Source organism: Cydia splendana, chromosome 4 (assembly GCF_910591565.1).
Source record: "Cydia splendana chromosome 4, ilCydSple1.2, whole genome shotgun sequence".
Classification (NCBI taxonomy): domain Eukaryota; kingdom Metazoa; phylum Arthropoda; class Insecta; order Lepidoptera; family Tortricidae; genus Cydia; species Cydia splendana.
Window position 1 is genome coordinate 3903916 of NC_085963.1, and position 17742 is coordinate 3921657.

Below are 17742 nucleotides of genomic sequence, written 5' to 3' on the forward strand. Positions count from 1 at the left end.
TTAACCCCCGCCGCAAAATGGGTGTTATACGTTTGAACGCTATGTGTGTGTCCGTATGTGGTACCACCGTAGCTCTGTTTCCGTTTCATTACGTTGGGGTTTTGCAATTTTTAATTTAATTATTTATATATAGATATCGAGACAAATGCGACGAAGTTTCCATGTCGCTCAAGGAAAAAGCGCAGTTACTAGCCGAATTTGTGGTGGAGCAGATGCGTGGAACAAGCCAAGAGAAGGACTGTACCATGCCCTCCGTGGCCCTGCACCTGTCAAACTTAATGGTAGGTGGCAAAGACGATATTTGTAGTGGAGTACTTGCGTGGAACAAGGAACAAGCCAGAAGGACTGTTCCATGCCCTCCTTTTTTTTATTATATTTTTTTTAACGTGGAGTAATGCATTTAGGCATTCCGCCTAGCCGGGGAACTAGGACGGATATGTCGGACTCGTGGCCAAGGGGCCAAATACCGACTAAACTTTCCACGGCATGCCTGTCTCGCAGCACTGGTGGCGGTGACACAGACGCGTAAGCATTCCACCGCGAACACTGCCTGCTACAGACAGCCGAGGCTGTCCCCTCCTTGGACCCGAAGGCCCTGGAGCCGAAGCTCCCCCTCTCGAAGGTAGTATGCAGGGCGACACCACACACTGGTCCCTCATGACAACCTCCACCCCGGAAGGAGATGGAAAACCCCGGGTTCCACCCCCTCAGGTTGTCTTATGCCCTCCGTGGGCCTGCACTCCATTTGTAGTGGAACATGTGCGTGGAATAAGGAACAAGTCACTTGGACTGTCATAGGGCCTGTTTATACATTGATGAGTGTCATGCACGAGTTCATAAATTTTTAGGGTTTCGTAGTCACCTAGAAACCCTTATAGTTTCGCCATGTTCAATAAAAACTGGGAAAACAAAATTCCCACCTTTTCCCAGTAGTTACCAGTGGTAAAAGGTGGGAAAAACATCCCAATAGTTTACCATTGGTAGCAACTTGGTGGTAACTAGTGGGAATAATCCTTTAAAACGAATAAGGGTGTTCAAAAACCATTTTTTGATATACATAGTTGATATTTTCGCTCAAAAAGAAAAAATGTGTCCCCCCCCCACCTAACTTTAGAATTACGGGTCCAAAAAATATAAAAAAAAATCGTGAAATAAAAGCTTGATAAATAATTTCAATTAAAACTATAGCGAACATGATCGGTCTGGTCGTTTTTGAGTTATTGTAAAAAATCTTCTTTTCTTAGTAAAAAGTCGTTAGTACAAAACGCTGCAAAGGTACTCCCTTATGATACTTACTAATAGCCCCGTTTGGCCTATTTAGACAGAATGGTCAACTACGAAACCCTACACTAAGCATGGCCCGACATGCTCTTGGCCGATTATTTTACTTGCGTTTAGTAGCAAATGCGTATCGCACCGTGGCCCTGAACCTGTTGGACTTGATGACAAATAGGAATCTCAAAAACGTGATGCTAGGGCACAGCGAAATGTCATCCCGTTTGAATCTGGAGCAGCCCTTCACTTTACTATAAACCACAGCCTCAATAAAACTGCTACCTACTCTGTAAGTATGTAGTGTTGTGATCTGTTCTCAGAGCTCCAAACCCTTAATGATAGGATCAATTAAATGTGGTATTCTGATAGGCCTCTGACCAGGGGTGCGAAACTCCTGACTTCGGTCAAACTCGGCTCCGCTCGGCTCAGCATTGCTCCGAGCAATTATTAGGGTTGGCACCACTTGACTTCCTTTTGCGTGCACGACCACAGATAAGATAATCACTTGATTTTTGACAACCCTAAATAGCCGAAAGGGATAGTGCCATATATTAGAAAGGGACAGCATGATTCGACCCTGAACCGCTGTCAAACTTCGTTTTTGTAGGAAGCTTCCTTTCTGTACGGTAGTACTATTAATTATTCTGTGCTCTGACTAAAAACCAATTATTTGTTATATAAAGAAATATATTATAAAACTCTTTTATGTAACCGGTTAAACTACTTTTATAGTATTTTATTTAACCTTTTTGCACGCTCGCTCGGTCACCATTCAAATCGTTCTTACTGTTCATATCGCACCTCTTGCCATCCTTCTCTCTCGCGTACGTTCCGTTTCGCTCACAAATAAAATCTATTGACTTTGTTCTAAGGCCGTTTTATGTTTCAGAATGACCTGGATTCTTGTGTGATAGGCCTGGGATGGGTCCGCTGCGGTGGCGCGTTGGAGAGAGCACTTTTATACAAGGTAGGTGCATCCATACTGCCCTGCTTAGCTAAAAAGCAGTATTTTAAAATGTAAATTCAATGCAAATGTGTCCCTACTTCAAAATTTTGATATGAAAGTACCAGTTTCAAGTCCATTTGTTTCTGAGTTACCGAATTTTGGCTTAGGAGGTATTCCAGCCAAGTGGAGGGCAGCATATACTAACAGCTAGCCCCGAACATGGCCTAGGTACAGTTTGTCGGATGCAATTTGGTTTGACTTGGGTTTGACGGTCAAAAAGTGCGAGAAAAAGTGATTTTGAATTTAAGTGCCATTAAACCAGGATATACAGAGTTGACCCAGGCAAGCGTAACCATTACAACGAGTGACAAAAGTTGTAAACCCAAGTGCTATTTCAGGTGTTGGCTGACCGTGTCGGCTTGCCGTGTGCGCTACACAGGCGAAGCAGCGCGCATGCGTGGTGCGAAGTCGCTGTTCCAGAGCTGGGCCCGGTAAATACTAACAGTAGCTACTTCTGATTATAAAAACTATCATTGTCACCGCCAGAACCGACCTGTAGGGTTTACTAACGAATGGGCCAAAAACATTTCCCAAAGTATCACATCCCAAACTATGTTTCCCAAATTATCATTTCCCAAAAAAATGTTTGGCAAAACGCAAAACAACTTATCGCAAACTTTCAGTTAGCAATAGTCTTTTTTGGCAAGTTATTGTTTAGCAAATAATTACTTGGACAAGTTACATTTTACCAAGTATTATTTAGTCAATGTATCATTAAGCATAACTTTAAAATATTGCATGGCATACAATTTACATACCAATAGAGAGGAGGCTGCAGAATTTAATTTGGCTGGTATTTAACTGATCATTACATATAGTCAAAAGTAACGTCAAAAAAAATAAATGTTACTGCCGCTGCTGCCCTGCTACCTGCTACCCTGCTGTAAGGGTCACAGTTCTAACCTAACCTAACCCACTTTTCTGATAGCGGTTCCGTTTTGTGAGGATCGCAGTTCAAACCTAACCCAGCCCACCCAAATTACGTAGAATTTAACGTACCTAACATAACAAAAACTACAAATTTAAATAGAGAATGAGATGCCTATTTGTCAAATTTGCGAAGTGACAATTTTGACCAAACATCTTTTTGGAATATAATATTAGCCAATAAAAAACGTTTGCTAAATAAGTTTTTGTCCTAATAACATTTGACAAAGTAAAATCATGCCAAATGATAATTTGACCAAATAAATTATATGCGAAGTGTAACTTTGCTAAAGGTTCCTTTGGGAAATGAAACTATTGCGATAAGTTTGTTGGGAAGTGAAATTTGGCCCAAACGTATTTGGCCCAAACGAAAGTACACCGACCTGTAGGTAATTGCTGCCAAATTTCATCTAATTTGGTTCAGTTCAGTGGTTTAAGCGTGACGAGGTAACGGTCAGATAGAGTTGCTTTTGTATTTAATCATATACGAGCCCCGATGCAAATTATTTCGTCTAGTTCCACGCAAAAATTTTGTTTATTTTAATAAATTTTACACATGAACATAAAATGACCCAGTAATGGGAACCATAATAGCAATGTTTAATGTAGTTTATTTTGATCGTATAATAAAATTGCATGAGACTTTTATTGCTGAAAAAAGGACTTTTCAAAAACGTTGTCCAAATCATATTGTCCTCTCCTACAGCACTGCTGCATGAATGGGCTCGAAACAAAATTTTCAGTACATTGGCAGAGCCCTATTGCTTTCCCTAGTAATAGCCCTTTTCACATATGTTGTAATCCTACCCGTCAATAAAAAAATAAAAAATAATTATTTTTTTTCTTTTAGTACAAACGGTATTTCTTGTATTTGGATTTAGTTATTGCAGATTATTACCATATCAAATTAAATTACATTAGTATAAGCATTAAATATTAGTAATTTTTAAACAAAACCATTATTTTTGAACAAACGCGAGAACCTTAAAAAATGGTCTCACTAGACGAAAACATGTGCATCGGGGCTCGTAAGTAAGGGATATACCGAGGAAGCGTCATGTACTCGGAGTAAATATCTATGGAGTAGAGACGCGCACTAATTTCTATCTGAAAAATTCTGTCGTTTTTGGCGCGGGGGACGAGGTAACGCACACAAATAATGTTAACACTAATGCATTTTTAGCATGCGTCGCTACACACGCACACGACAAAATTATCAAACACTAGCAAAAACTATATTTACACAAGTACAAGAACAAACACAGACAACCCTGTCCGTGAACGAGATGACGTCAGTTCTAAGTAAACTTGGATAGTGCGAGGGACGCGCCGATAATATTGTCGATACTTTATTGACAATGAATTTTAATTTCTGCTTTTATCAATTATAATAATACAATATCAAGTCTTTGTACCAGCATTTTACTAACTTTCAATTTTTGTATTGTTTAGATGTTATTTCTAATAGTTTGTCAATTTGTTTAGGGCGAATCTTGCAAGCTGATATAGAATGATATTTTATTGTCAGTTCATTAGTTAATATTTTACATGTTGGTTTACTTCTGAAAGCAATGCAATATACTATCGAGCCTGCAGATCTGATGACAGAGATGGAACGCGGCCATAGGATGTCATTTAAGGGATATTGAGTAGGGGATAATTAGTATATTTATATCGGCGGTAGATCGTAAAATCGGGCATATCGAGATATTCCTAGGCATATCATGAAACGCCGCCATTTAATAATCTGCCTTTTGCATTTTTTGCCACTGCTAGTGCTGTATTCTATGTGGCATTTGGAGCAGCATGCGTAGGTACTAGGTAGGTACTAAAATCATACGCTACCCAAACACGTACTATAAGTAGGCTGTCAAGCCATTTCAATGGTTATCATTTGCTAAAATTTAGGACATCCTACTTATTCGATATGCTTAAATGTTGAGGTTTGCACGGTATGGCTGGTGGTCACTAGTCAGATCATGACATGCCGGCGTTTCATGATCTGCTTAGGAATATCACACCCTGAAGTTAGCACGATATGGCTGGTGGTCACTAGGCAGATCATCATCTGCCTAGGAATATCACTCCTTGAGGTTTGTACGATATGGCTGGTGTTCGCTAGGCAGATCATAAAATGGCGGCGTTTAATGATCTGCCTAGGAACATCTCACTCTACTTATGTGCCTAAACGTCGGCAGGCATATCGTCAAACGATGAGGTTTTAACGATACGGCTGGTAGTCGCTAGCCTGATCATGAAATGGCGGCGTTTTTTGGTAAAATGTTTATCGCAAATAAAAGATTCTTATTCTTATGCCAAGAGATATCTTGGTGGAAACCAGTTAAATTGATCGAAACCGAATTAAGAAATTACGTTCTCTCTCCTAACCGGTTCGCATGGAACGATATAATACCGGTTACTCTTGGCTTCCAGAGATTCTCGGTTAAACTCATTGTCATACGTGAAAGTGATAGCAATACTTACCATTCTATCTCGCTTCGATATTTTCAATTTAACCGGTTAATTTCGTTCCACAAAATCGGAAGGCGAACGAATTTGGCATATATCAGTATCTCAATAGAACAGTTATTTAACCAGTAACCTTAAACAGAAACGATATCCTTTTCGTTCCCTGGTGAATGAACGAAACCGGTTTGAAAAATAAAATGGTTTCCGAGCCCTGGGTGTGCGGCGTAAAAAAAGATGGAAATATTGATTCTCCTAATGTTTGTTTATTTCAGATCCCGTCCACTCCCCTCTTACTAAGTGAATGTGACAGGATTAATGGACAACCTCTAACAAACGATCTTGCAAAGACTATTAAAAGGATTCTTTTATCACATGGATTATTGGTCTGAATCTAGGCTCAGGCAGAACAGTTTTACATATTTTATGGAAATAACAGCTTTTATAAAACAGCAAAAAAAACAACTTTTATAAAATATTTTATTCGTAAATATAGTAGTGTACCCTATAATGGACGTGGAAACGGTAATGGGACAAAAAACCACAAATCCTCTAAAATAAGTATCTAAAAGTAGTTTATAAACACTGGCTGTATATTATCATAAATAAGAGTCCTAAAGCTGTTTCAGGTTGAATTTTTATTAAGTACGTTTAGGAAACCATGACACATGATTTCCACAGGCTCGGATCCAGATATCCCGTGTCATTGCATCTTTTGGAAATCTGAAAAATAATAATAAAGTTGGTTAAGCAAATCTTGTAGAAAAAGGTGCGAAATTCAAATTTTCTATGGAACGATCACCCTTCGCGCCTACTTTATTTTAAAATTTGCCACCTTTTGCTACTGACAAGATTTGCTTGACCATCTGTATATTATTCATTATGTTTATATCGATTTTACCGATATTAGTTTTTATGGTGTCCCATCACTAATATTGGTACGGTGATACCAGAGTAATAAATTAAAAGTGCCTATTTATGGAAAGTGACAGCCGTGAATACCTTAAATTAATAAAATATTTGACATGTTAAATAAAAATATATAGCTGGTCAAGCAAATCTTGTCAGTAAAAAAGGCGCAAAATTAAAATTTTCTATGGTACGATATCCCTTCCCGCTTACATTTTTCAAATTTGCCGCCTTTTTCTACTGACAAGATCTGCTTGACCAGCTATATGTAGAAACTAAAGGAAAAATTAATTTTCAAAAAATAGTCTATCGGTAATTTTACGTTATTTAGGCGTTGTGCACAAATCACGCGAGATGTTTTCAACTACTTTTTGATCCCCCGTCCGCTTTTTCTTTATTCTTATAGATCTATTTATTTGATTAAATAGATTAGGTTGATATGAAACTAAGGTGTTATATAAAAATAATGTGTTACATAAATTATATAACAAAAAGCAACGCAAATAGGGCGTATTACTGCAATGTTCTGCCGCCAGAGTGTAGCACTAAGCTAGCTAGTAAATTTTCTCTTTTCTCTTTATCGCTCAAATATGCAATAGTGATAGGGAGGTTAGATAACGAAATTTAAATTTTCTTGTTCCGCGGCGGACCCCCTGATTGTGATGGATTGTGGTAGTCGCGCCCCCTACGCAGAGTTTCGCATAATATTTCCTATAAGAAATTCTACTCGTACCTAATTAATAATGTTCTGCCGCCAGAGTGTAGCACTTCTGCCGCCAGAGTGTAGCACTAAGCTAGCTAGTAAATTTTCTCTTTTCTCTTTATCGCTCAAATATGCAATAGTGATAGGGAGGTTAGATAACGAAATTTAAATTTTCTTGTTCCGCGGCGGACCCCCTGATTGTGATGGATTGTGGTAGTCGCGCCCCCTACGCAGAGTTTCGCATAATATTTCCTATTAGAAATTCTACTCGTACCTAATTAATAATGTTCTGCCGCCAGAGTGTAGCACTAAGCTAGCTAGTAAATTTTCTCTTTTCTCTTTATCGCTCAAATATGCAATAGTGATAGAGAGGTTAGATAACGAAATTTAAATTTTCTTGTTCCGCGGCGGACCCCCTGATTGTGATGGATTGTGGTAGTCGCGCCCCCTACGCAGAGTTTCGCATAATATTTCCTATAAGAAATTCTACTCGTACCTAATTAATAATGTTCTGCCGCCAGAGTGTAGCACTTCTGCCGCCAGAGTGTAGCACTAAGCTAGCTAGTAAATTTTCTCTTTTCTCTTTATCGCTCAAATATGCAATAGTGATAGGGAGGTTAGATAACGAAATTTAAATTTTCTTGTTCCGCGGCGGACCCCCTGATTGTGATGGATTGTGGTAGTCGCGCCCCCTACGCAGAGTTTCGCATAATATTTCCTATTAGAAATTCTACTCGTACCTAATTAATAATGTTCTGCCGCCAGAGTGTAGCACTAAGCTAGCTAGTAAATTTTCTCTCTCTTTATCGCTCAAATATGCAATAGTGATAGAGAGGTTAGATAACGAAATTTAAATGTTCTTGTTCCGCGGCGGACCCCCAGATTGTGATGGATTGTGGTAGTCGCGCCCCCTACGCAGAGTTTCGCATAATATTTCCTATTAGAAATTCTACTCGTACCTAATTAATATTTAGAAAGTCTTCTCTTGAATTACCCTAAATTAGATCTAATACCATATCACTGGTATCACTGTCAGATTGACAATGTTTTTTAGTTATCTGCAAAGTTAATGCACTATTTGATAATATTTAGATGTAATAGTACTTATATATGATAAGAAACGTGTTCTTTTTGTAGACTAGACGTTTCCGATCTCATTTTGCACAAGAAAACGCTGCAATTCGGCATTTTCGGCTCCTATCATTCCGCTTAGACTGACGTTTGCCGAATGGCGTATGACGTGTGGCAACTAGTTTTATATAACCACCTTGACCGGCGGCCGCGGACTTTTTGCAGAGGGCAACGCCTGTTAATGGCCGCTCCATAGATATTTACTCCGAGGTCATGTACTGTAAAACAACCCAACTATTTATATAACAAATGAAGTTAATGTCAGTCTACACACATCCTACGGGTGTATCGCAAGGAGGTATAATAGAGCCATTGTTATTCCTTCAATACATAAGCTATCCGATGCTACAAACTACAACTAGACATAAATGTATATTTACCGAAGGCTAACAAATACATGTTTCAGGACAATGAGATGGAGGAAGGGAACTACCCTGCAGGCTTACTCCGCGCTAATTACGTGGTGAACCTGATGGTGAATCCGGGGCGGCTATTGCCGCTAGGGGGCGAGGACGCGAGACGTGTGTGCGGGTGTGATCCTTCGCAGCCCCGTTATACGTCGCGCGCGGCTACGGGATGCTTCTGCAAGCCGGAGACGCTGAAGTCAAGTTTTAAATATTAACGGAAAATAACTTTATGTAACTGAATCTCCCGGAAAGACGATCCTCTACAACCGATAACAACCTCAGGGAAAAGTATGCGTGCTTGGGTGACTATTTGTTTGCTCCACTCGCTGTGGAGACCACTGGGTGTTGGTGCTCGGAGGCAAGGTCCTTCCTGAGGGATGTGGGTGTCGATGTCGGTTGCAAGAGAGGGGACTTGATCCGCGCTCCGGGTCATTCCTGGTGCAAAGGTATACATCGCAATTCAACGCGGAAACGCTGCGAGCGTATTGGGTACTTTTGCACCGGGAATGATTCGTGGTGGTTTTTTTTTATTTGACTACAAGGTTTTTAGGCGTTTCGTTGTACTAATTTGTTTTTAAGTAGCTTGTATAATTTCGGTTATTCTTTAATGTAGTGTGTTGGTCTTACGTATATTGTTCATTTTGGGAAATAAAGTAATTTTAGGTATTTAGCGTTCTTATGATTGTATTCGTTCTACATCACCCAAACGTGTTATCTCCGAATGAGCTGTTACATAAATGTAAACCTTAAAACTTTCACGACATAGTTGGTTTAAAAACAACATTGTTGCTTTCCGCATGTGCCGAAATCGGAAACTGACTTCTCTGCAAGAAACAAAAGCTGGTTGGTGAGCTGTTGTTTAATATTAAGGTCTAAGCCCTAAAACTCACCCTAGAGTAATTTTGCTGAAATATACCCTGCCAAGCCATTTCCGTCAGTAGTAAAGAGCGACAAATTTAAAAAATGTAGGCGCGAAGAGTTATCGCCCCAACTGACCAACTTGTTTGACCATCTCTAGTAATTGTGTTTAAAAATAACTGTTAGTGCTATCTATAATACGTTTCTAATAATTATCTGCGGCGGTAGCACGGTCGCATTTTTATCGCTTATCACCATGCCTGTCACGTTCTAACAAGTAGGTAAGTGCGAAAGTGACAGGCGATAAAAATGGAACCATGCGGCGCCCGCTTGTGTTTGTTTCGTGCACGGTGTGAAATAATTTATTTTAAGTTGAGGAAACTTCCCTATTATTTTCCATAGTTTTTTCAGAGAAACGTAGGGCGTTTTCTTAAATAAATATTGAAAACCCGATTCTTTCAAATCTGGACGTTCTTGGGCTCATTCTACTCAGAATCGACAGCATTCTCCGTCCCATCATTAAAAAAAGATGTCCCAAAACGTCCATTCCATTACGTCACGTTAATAGTATGAAATTTTTTTTCACTTGCGTGACGTAGTGGAACGTACAATTTTCATACAGATTTTTGGGACATTTTATTTTATCATCAGAATCGAATATGTCACTAGGATTCTGAGTTGAAAGAACCCAAAAACACCAGGATCTGTGAGAATCAGGTTTTCGATATTTGTTTTAGAAAACGCCCACGAACGTGTCTTGCTATTTCAGTCAATTTCGGTACAAAAGTTACTGAGGTTGACTGAAGTAGCAAGACAAATACGAACGTTTCCGAAAAAACCAAAATTGAAAACAATTATGCACTACATCTGTACTTCGCCATTGCCTCACCTTCAATGATCATTCTAGCCGCGTCTTTAAGCCCAGTTAAGCCCCCACCACACTCATGCGCGAATCCCGGCACGACGCACGAGTGTGGAGGGGGCTTTAAACGCAAATTCGGGACAGTAAAAGGCGAATCTGTGCGTATGTCGGATACATTACGGTAGCCATGGTCGCCACATACACGGATGTGCTGTGGATGTTCTTCGTCCACGCGTCCAGGCGGAGCTCTTCTGATGTAGAGTCCATTAGACCTGACTGGGGGAAGTAGGTAAGTAGCTTTTTTATTTCAATGGTAAAACTTTATAAACTTGCACATACGAATATGCCTGTGAAACTAAGTTGTGAAATTGGAAACAAAAAGAGATTCCAATTTGGACTTGAAATACGATTTTTTTTTAATACCACATCGGTGGCAAACAAGCATACGGCCCGCCTGATGGTAAGCAGTCACCATAGCCTATGGACGCCTGCAACTCCAGAGGTGTTACATGCGCGTTGCCGACCTTTTAAAAACCTGTACACTCCTTTTTTGAAGAACCCCATACTGTAGACCCTCGGGAAAACCTCGGAAGGGAGCTCATTCCACAGCCGGAGCGTCCGCGGGAGGAAATTCCTCTTAAATCGCACAGTACGCGACCGTTTAGATTCTAGGGTGTGAGGATGAACACCCTGCCGACGGCGAGCGGTGCGGTGATAGAAAGCGGCCGTTGGCATCATGTCAAATAGTTCCTCAGAGCAAAGCCCATTGTACAAGCGGTAGACGTTCCGGGAGTGGGCAGTCAACGTGAAAAAATATTCAAACGCTGGAAAGTGCAGGGGTCAAAATGTCCATACGGAACCGGCTGTCTATGTGGCAATAAGTAGGTAGGTTAGGTTCGTTAGGTAGCTTCAGATGCCCGAAGGGCAAACCGCCCAGAAATAGGAGCCCCGCGAAGCGGGGCTCCGTCTAGTTACGTCTAGTTACATAGACAGCTGGTTCCGTATGGACATTTTGACCCCTGCACTTTCCAGCGTTTGAACATTTTTTCACGTTGACTGCCCACTCCCGGAATGGCGGTAGAACACACACAAGGAGGCAAAATCTCTCCTTAGACTTAAAGGTTCAATACCGCTTGTGAGTTTGGGATCATCGACGATTCATACAGCGCGCCTTTGGACTGAGTCGAAGGGTCCAAGCTGGCATTCAGGTGCTCCTGCCCAAAGGTGACAGCAGTACTCCATATGGGGTCTGACTTGCGATTGCGATTGCGATTATCTTTTTATTTAAGTATCTACAAAATTTGCAAAACGATGTCACATTAAATAGGTTTTTATGATACCTACTATAAAGCACCCTGTTTAGGCTTCTTACTTATTCGCCATGGAATACGTAATAAACTTTAATTTTTCCCGGGTGATATGAAGAAAAAACATTCATAATTATATAGGTACCTACGTACCTAGTTGTGGTTATTGCTATTGCGCCAGCTATTCGGATAGTTCCCGATTCACACCGGTTCGCTGGGTTCTTGTTTCGTCCGATTCTCGTATATTCGGAGTGTGACGTGCATAAAGTAAATCCTGCGAAACAGGTATCCGGCGAAGCAAAAATCCGGCTAATCGGGGACTAATCGGGGGTAGGGATTAAGTAGATATTAGGTTGTCCGGTTTTATCCCGCGTCCGTATTTCTCCCATACTCTCGTATAGTTTCTTCATGTAAACTCTTCATAACCGGCGGCACCAAGACCCAAAACACCGCCATAGCACAAGTCGAGCACAACATTTATTAACCACCAACACCAACGTATCCAACGCCCATAGAGGCGCTACAGCCAACCTACTACTCCTCCACCACGGCAGGATCCAGATCTCCATCCAGTAACACCCTGAACTTCCTTTCAAAAATTACCGAATGCAACCTTTTTAAATTCTTGTCACTTTTGACACACAGCATAGTGTTCTATTTATGGAGTGTAGAAGTAAGTATCTGTGTTATGGAGTGTAGAAGTAAACCTCTACCTTCCATAATCTGTGTATTGACGATATCATTAAGTACAGTCCGTGAGATCTTAGAAGAACCTTCGGGTCTCGGCCTCGGAGTAAATATCTATGGAGTAGAGACGCGCACTAATTTCTATCTGAAAAATTCTGTCGTTTTTGGCGCGGGGGACGAGGTAACGCACACAAATAATGTTAACACTAATGCATTTTTAGCATGCGTCGCTACACACGCACACGACAAAATTATCAAACACTAGCAAAAACTATATTCACACAAGTACAAGAACAAACACAGACAACCCTGTCCGTGAACGAGATGACGTCAGTTCTAAGTAAACCTAGATAGTGCGAGGGACGCGCCGATAATATTGTCGATAAAATTGACAATGAATTTTAATTTCTGATTTTATCAATTATAATAATAATACAATATCAAGTCTTTGTACCAGCATTTTACTAACTTATGATGATTTAGATGTTATTTCTAATAGTTTGTCAATTTGTTTAGGGCGAATCTTGCAAGCTGATATAGAATGATTTTTTATTATCAGTTCATTAGTTAATATTTTACATGTTGGTTTACTTCTGAAAGCAATGCAATATACTATCGAGCATGCAGATCTGATGACAGAGATGGAACGCGGCCATAGGATGTCATTTAAGGGATATTGAGTAGGGGATAATTAGTATATATATCGGCGGTAGATCGTAAAATCGGGCATATCGAGATATTCCTAGGCATATCATGAAACGCCGCCATTTAATAATCTGCCTTTTGCATTTTTTGCCACGGCTAGTGCTGCATTCTATGTGGCATTTGGAGCAGAATGCGTAGGTACTAGGTAGGTACTAAAATCATACGCTACCCAAACACGTACTATAAGTAGGCTGTCAAGCCATTTCAATGGTTATCATTTGCTAAAATTAGGACATCCTACTTATTAGATATGCCTAAATGTTGAGGTTTGAACGGTATGGCTGGTGGTCACTAGTCAGATCATGACATGCCGGCGTTTCACGATCTGCTTAGGAATATCACACCTTGAAGTTAGCACGATATGGCTGGTGGTCACTAGGCAGATCATCATCTACCTAGGAATATCACTCCTTGAGGTTTGTACGATATGGCTGGTGTTCGCTAGGCATCATGACCATCTGTATATTATTCATTATGTTTATATCGATTTTACCGATATTGGTTTTTATGGTGTCCCATCACTAATATTGGTACGGTGATACCAGAGTAATAAATTAAAAGTGCCTATTTATGGAAAGTGACAGCCGTAAATACCTTAAATTAATAAAATATTTGACATGTTAAATAAAAATATATAGCTGGTCAAGCAAATCTTGTCAGCAAAAAAGGCGCGAAATTCAAATTTTCTATGGGACGATATCCCTTCCCGCCTACATTTTTCAAATTTCCCGCCTTTTTCTACTGACAAGATCTGCTTGACCAGCTATATGTAGAAACTAAAGGAAAAATTAATTTAAAAAAAAGAGTCTATCGGTAATTTTACGTTATTTAGGGGTTGTGCACAAATCACGCGAGATGTTTGCGACTACTTTTTGATCCCCCGTCCCCCTTTTCTTTATTCTTATAGATCTATATATTTATTTGATTAAATAGATTAGGTTAAGGTGTTATATAAAAATATTGTGTTACATAAATTATATGTGACGTCCCACGGGTAAAGGTACCTTATGGGGGTTGGCGCTTACGCTATTATTAACACCGCTCCAATATTATTGCGGCGCCATGCGACGTAACGGCCTGGCCACGACATTGGTCTAAGGCGACCGGCGGCGGCGACCGGCGGCGGCGACCGGCGGTAAGTCGCAAAAACAATAACCCGGCGACGCATAATGCATGCCACGAGCCCAGTGGCGTGCACTTCATAAAGGCAAAAAGGCACTGCCTACCCTACTATAATTCCGATGTCTATCCTCTTAAACTACTTAATTTAATTTATACCTGATCGTACTATCAGTAATCGATATAACTTAAAACATTCTAAAAATTAATAAGCGCTCCATCTACCGGTTAAGCTTTGTCATCAAGTCATCATCTATAATAATTCTACGCGACGAAGTTTACACCACGCGGCACTAGCGCCGCTACGTGCCTTGCACGGCAAAGACAGAAAACATTTCCGTCTAAATCTTTCTATGTGTGCCTCCCCGTGAGTCGTCGTTACGCGGTTACAGTGTAGTGGACCTTCCTATAAGTACGAGCACACAATTATACAAGTAACGCACACATTTAGACGCGATAGGCAGTGTCTTTCGTACCAAACATAAACGAATGACGCCCGAAAGTTTCCGAATAGTTCCGATGTTTACGTGACTATTTTAAAAAGTAGCATTTGCTATGGTAATTTAGTGCAAAAACGAGACTATTTTTTTATTCGTTTACAGTATTTGGTTAAGTTTATTTACATTTTTTATTCGGTCGCCATTGTTTGTTTGTTTTGGTGAGTTTATGAGATAACAGTTGCCGGAAATTATAAAGTGCGATTAGTGAAAAAATGGATAATTTTATCTGTGAAAGTTGTGGGTGTGGGTGTGGGTGTGTGTGTGTGCAAACTATTAAAAATGATGCGTTTTCGAAGCTTTCGTATAGCCAAAAAAAGAAGTAATTGAAAAGACTTGACAACAAAATGAAAACCATCACGCAATTTTTTTGGTGAGTTAGTAGCTCTCATTTTTTAAGGTTCCGTACCCAAAGGGTAAAACGGGACTCTATTACTAAGACTCTGCTGTCCTTCCGTCCGTCCGTCTGTCATCAGGCTGTATCTCACGAACCGTGATAGCTAGACAGTTGAAATTTTCACAGATGTATTTCTGTTGCCGCTATAACAACAAACACTAAAAACAGAATAAAATAAAGATTTAAGTGGGGCTCCCATACAACAAACGTGATTTTTGACCGAAGTTAAGCAACGTAGGGCGGGGTCAGTACTTGGATGGGTGACCGTTTTTTTTTTTGCCTTTTTTTGCATTATGGTACGGAACCCTTCGTGCGCGAGTCCGACTCGCACTTGCCCGGTTTTCTGATATAATTTTGCCTACCCAGTCCCAAATCTCTGTGCACGCTACTGCACGAGCCTTGTCGCCGAGCGGCAACGCGCGCGGCGTGCACCGGGCGACCGGCGGCGGCGGCAAGCGGGGCGGCGCGCGACTCGAACATTTGTATCGGGCAGCGTGGGCGATGCCACGACTTTCGAGCGGCGCGATAGGCCTAGGCGGCGAGACGGATCGCGCGGTGCGATGCGGAACAAAACATTTTGTTTTTTTCTTCGAGCGACATGGACACGGAAGCGTTTATTATTGAAAATTTAAATCTACTTTCGCGTATTTAAGTATGTTGTAACGTCTCCACACTCATTCTCGTGTACTCGTTTTTTTTTGTGGGTGATTTCTATACACAATATATAAAATACTAAACTAGATGTAAATAAATTTGTCGTCCTATATTTAGCCCATGCACCCCTTCTCTTCTGTACAAGATGCTATTGAAAACAATTAAATATATTCTAGGCACTGAAGTGCCACTTTTGAAAATTTTAAATACGTCTACGTCGCAGCCGCTCCTAGTCGCTGCCGCCGCTACTGAAAGTACGTGGCATGCCTGGCGGTCGCTCGCGTTTGCCGCGCCGCCGGCCGCCCCGCCAGTCGCCTTAGACCAATGTCGTGGCCAGGCCGTAACGTCCTGGCCACGACATTGGTCTAAGGCGATCGGCGGCGGCGACCGGCGGTAAGTCGCAAAAACAATAACCCGGCGACGCATAATGCATGCCACGAGCCTTGTCGCCGAGCGGCAACGCGCGCGGCGTGCACCGGGCGACCGGCGGCGGCGGCGAGCGGGGCGGCGCGCGACTCGAACATTAGTATCGGGCAGCGCGGGCGATGCCACGACTTTAGAGCGGCGCGACCGGCCTAGGCGGCGAGACGGAACGAGCGGTGGCGTGCGGAACAAAACATTTTGTTTTTTTATCGAGCGACATGGACACGGAAGCGTTTATTATTGAAATTTTAAATGTACTTTCGCGTATTTAATTATGTTGTAACGTCTCCACACTCATTCTCGTGTACTCGTTTTTTTTTGGGTGCTTTCTGTACACAATATAATATAAAATACTAAACTAGATGTAAATAAATTTCTCGTCCTGTATTTAGCCCATGCACCCATTGACTAGAACTTAAACTACGTCCAAGACCACCGGTGGACGGGCAGCAGCGTCCCTCAAATTCGGTGTACTCGACTGCGATCGCCAACCCGCCTGCCAAGCGTGGCGATTATGGCATTCACCCCCCATCATGATGAGCACAATAGAACCACGGCCCCGAGGTTCCGGCGACCCCCGGTGCTCTGGCTATGGTAGCGGTCAGGGCATTAGCGGGGTCAGGGGTGCTAAGAATCTCCGGCAAAGATCCGGCTACCCGCCCCGACGACGACTGGCCCTGGTAACACACAACATACGCACTATGAGGACTGACGAAAAGATCTGCGAGCTGGAAGAGGAACTGAGCAGGTTACACTGGGACATTGTAGGGTTATGCGAAGTCCGTAGAGAGGGGGAGGACACGACAACCCTGAAGTCTGGTAACTTGCTCTACCACCGGGAGGGCGACCAACAGTCCCAAGGTGGTGTCGGGTTTCTCGTTCACAAGTCCCTCGTAAACAACATAATAACCATCGACAGTGTGTCGAGCAGGGTGGTATACCTAATACTCAGAATATCCAAAAGATATTCGCTGAAGGTCATTCAGGTATACGCACCGACCTCGTCACACTCCGATGATGAAGTAGAAGCTATGTATGAGGACGTAAGTAGGGCCATACATACTTCTAAAACCTACTTTACTGTTGTTATGGGGGACTTCAACGCAAAGTTGGGCAAGAGAAGCGGGGATGAGTTGAGAGTGGGGCAATTTGGGTATGGGCAACGGAACCCTAGGGGTCAGAGGCTGGCCGACTTTCTGGAGAGAGAGGAACTCTTCATGATGAACTCTTTCTTCCAGAAGCCGCCTCACAGGAAATGGACCTGGATGAGTCCTGACGGTTCCACGAGAAACGAGATAGACTTCATCATGACCGACAAGAAACGGATATTCAGTGATGTCTCTGTGATCAACAGGGTAAAGACCGGTAGTGATCACCGAATCGTAAGAGGCACACTGAATATCAATATT

At 41.7% G+C, this 17742-nt stretch overlaps 1 protein-coding gene across 1 annotated transcript in view; it reads left to right on the plus strand.

Annotated features, from left to right (window-relative positions):
- LOC134789689 (armadillo repeat-containing protein 3-like) overlaps positions 1-9241 on the plus strand; it is a 53544-nt gene extending 44303 nt beyond the window's left edge. The window contains exons 16-19 of the mRNA XM_063760292.1: positions 134-281; positions 2165-2242; positions 2620-2712; positions 8824-9241. Of these exons, the coding sequence (XP_063616362.1) occupies positions 134-281; positions 2165-2242; positions 2620-2712; positions 8824-9039 (535 nt within the window). The 3' untranslated portion in view covers positions 9040-9241. The remainder of the gene's footprint in view (positions 1-133; positions 282-2164; positions 2243-2619; positions 2713-8823) is intronic.
- The last annotated feature ends 8501 nt before the right edge of the window (positions 9242-17742 follow it).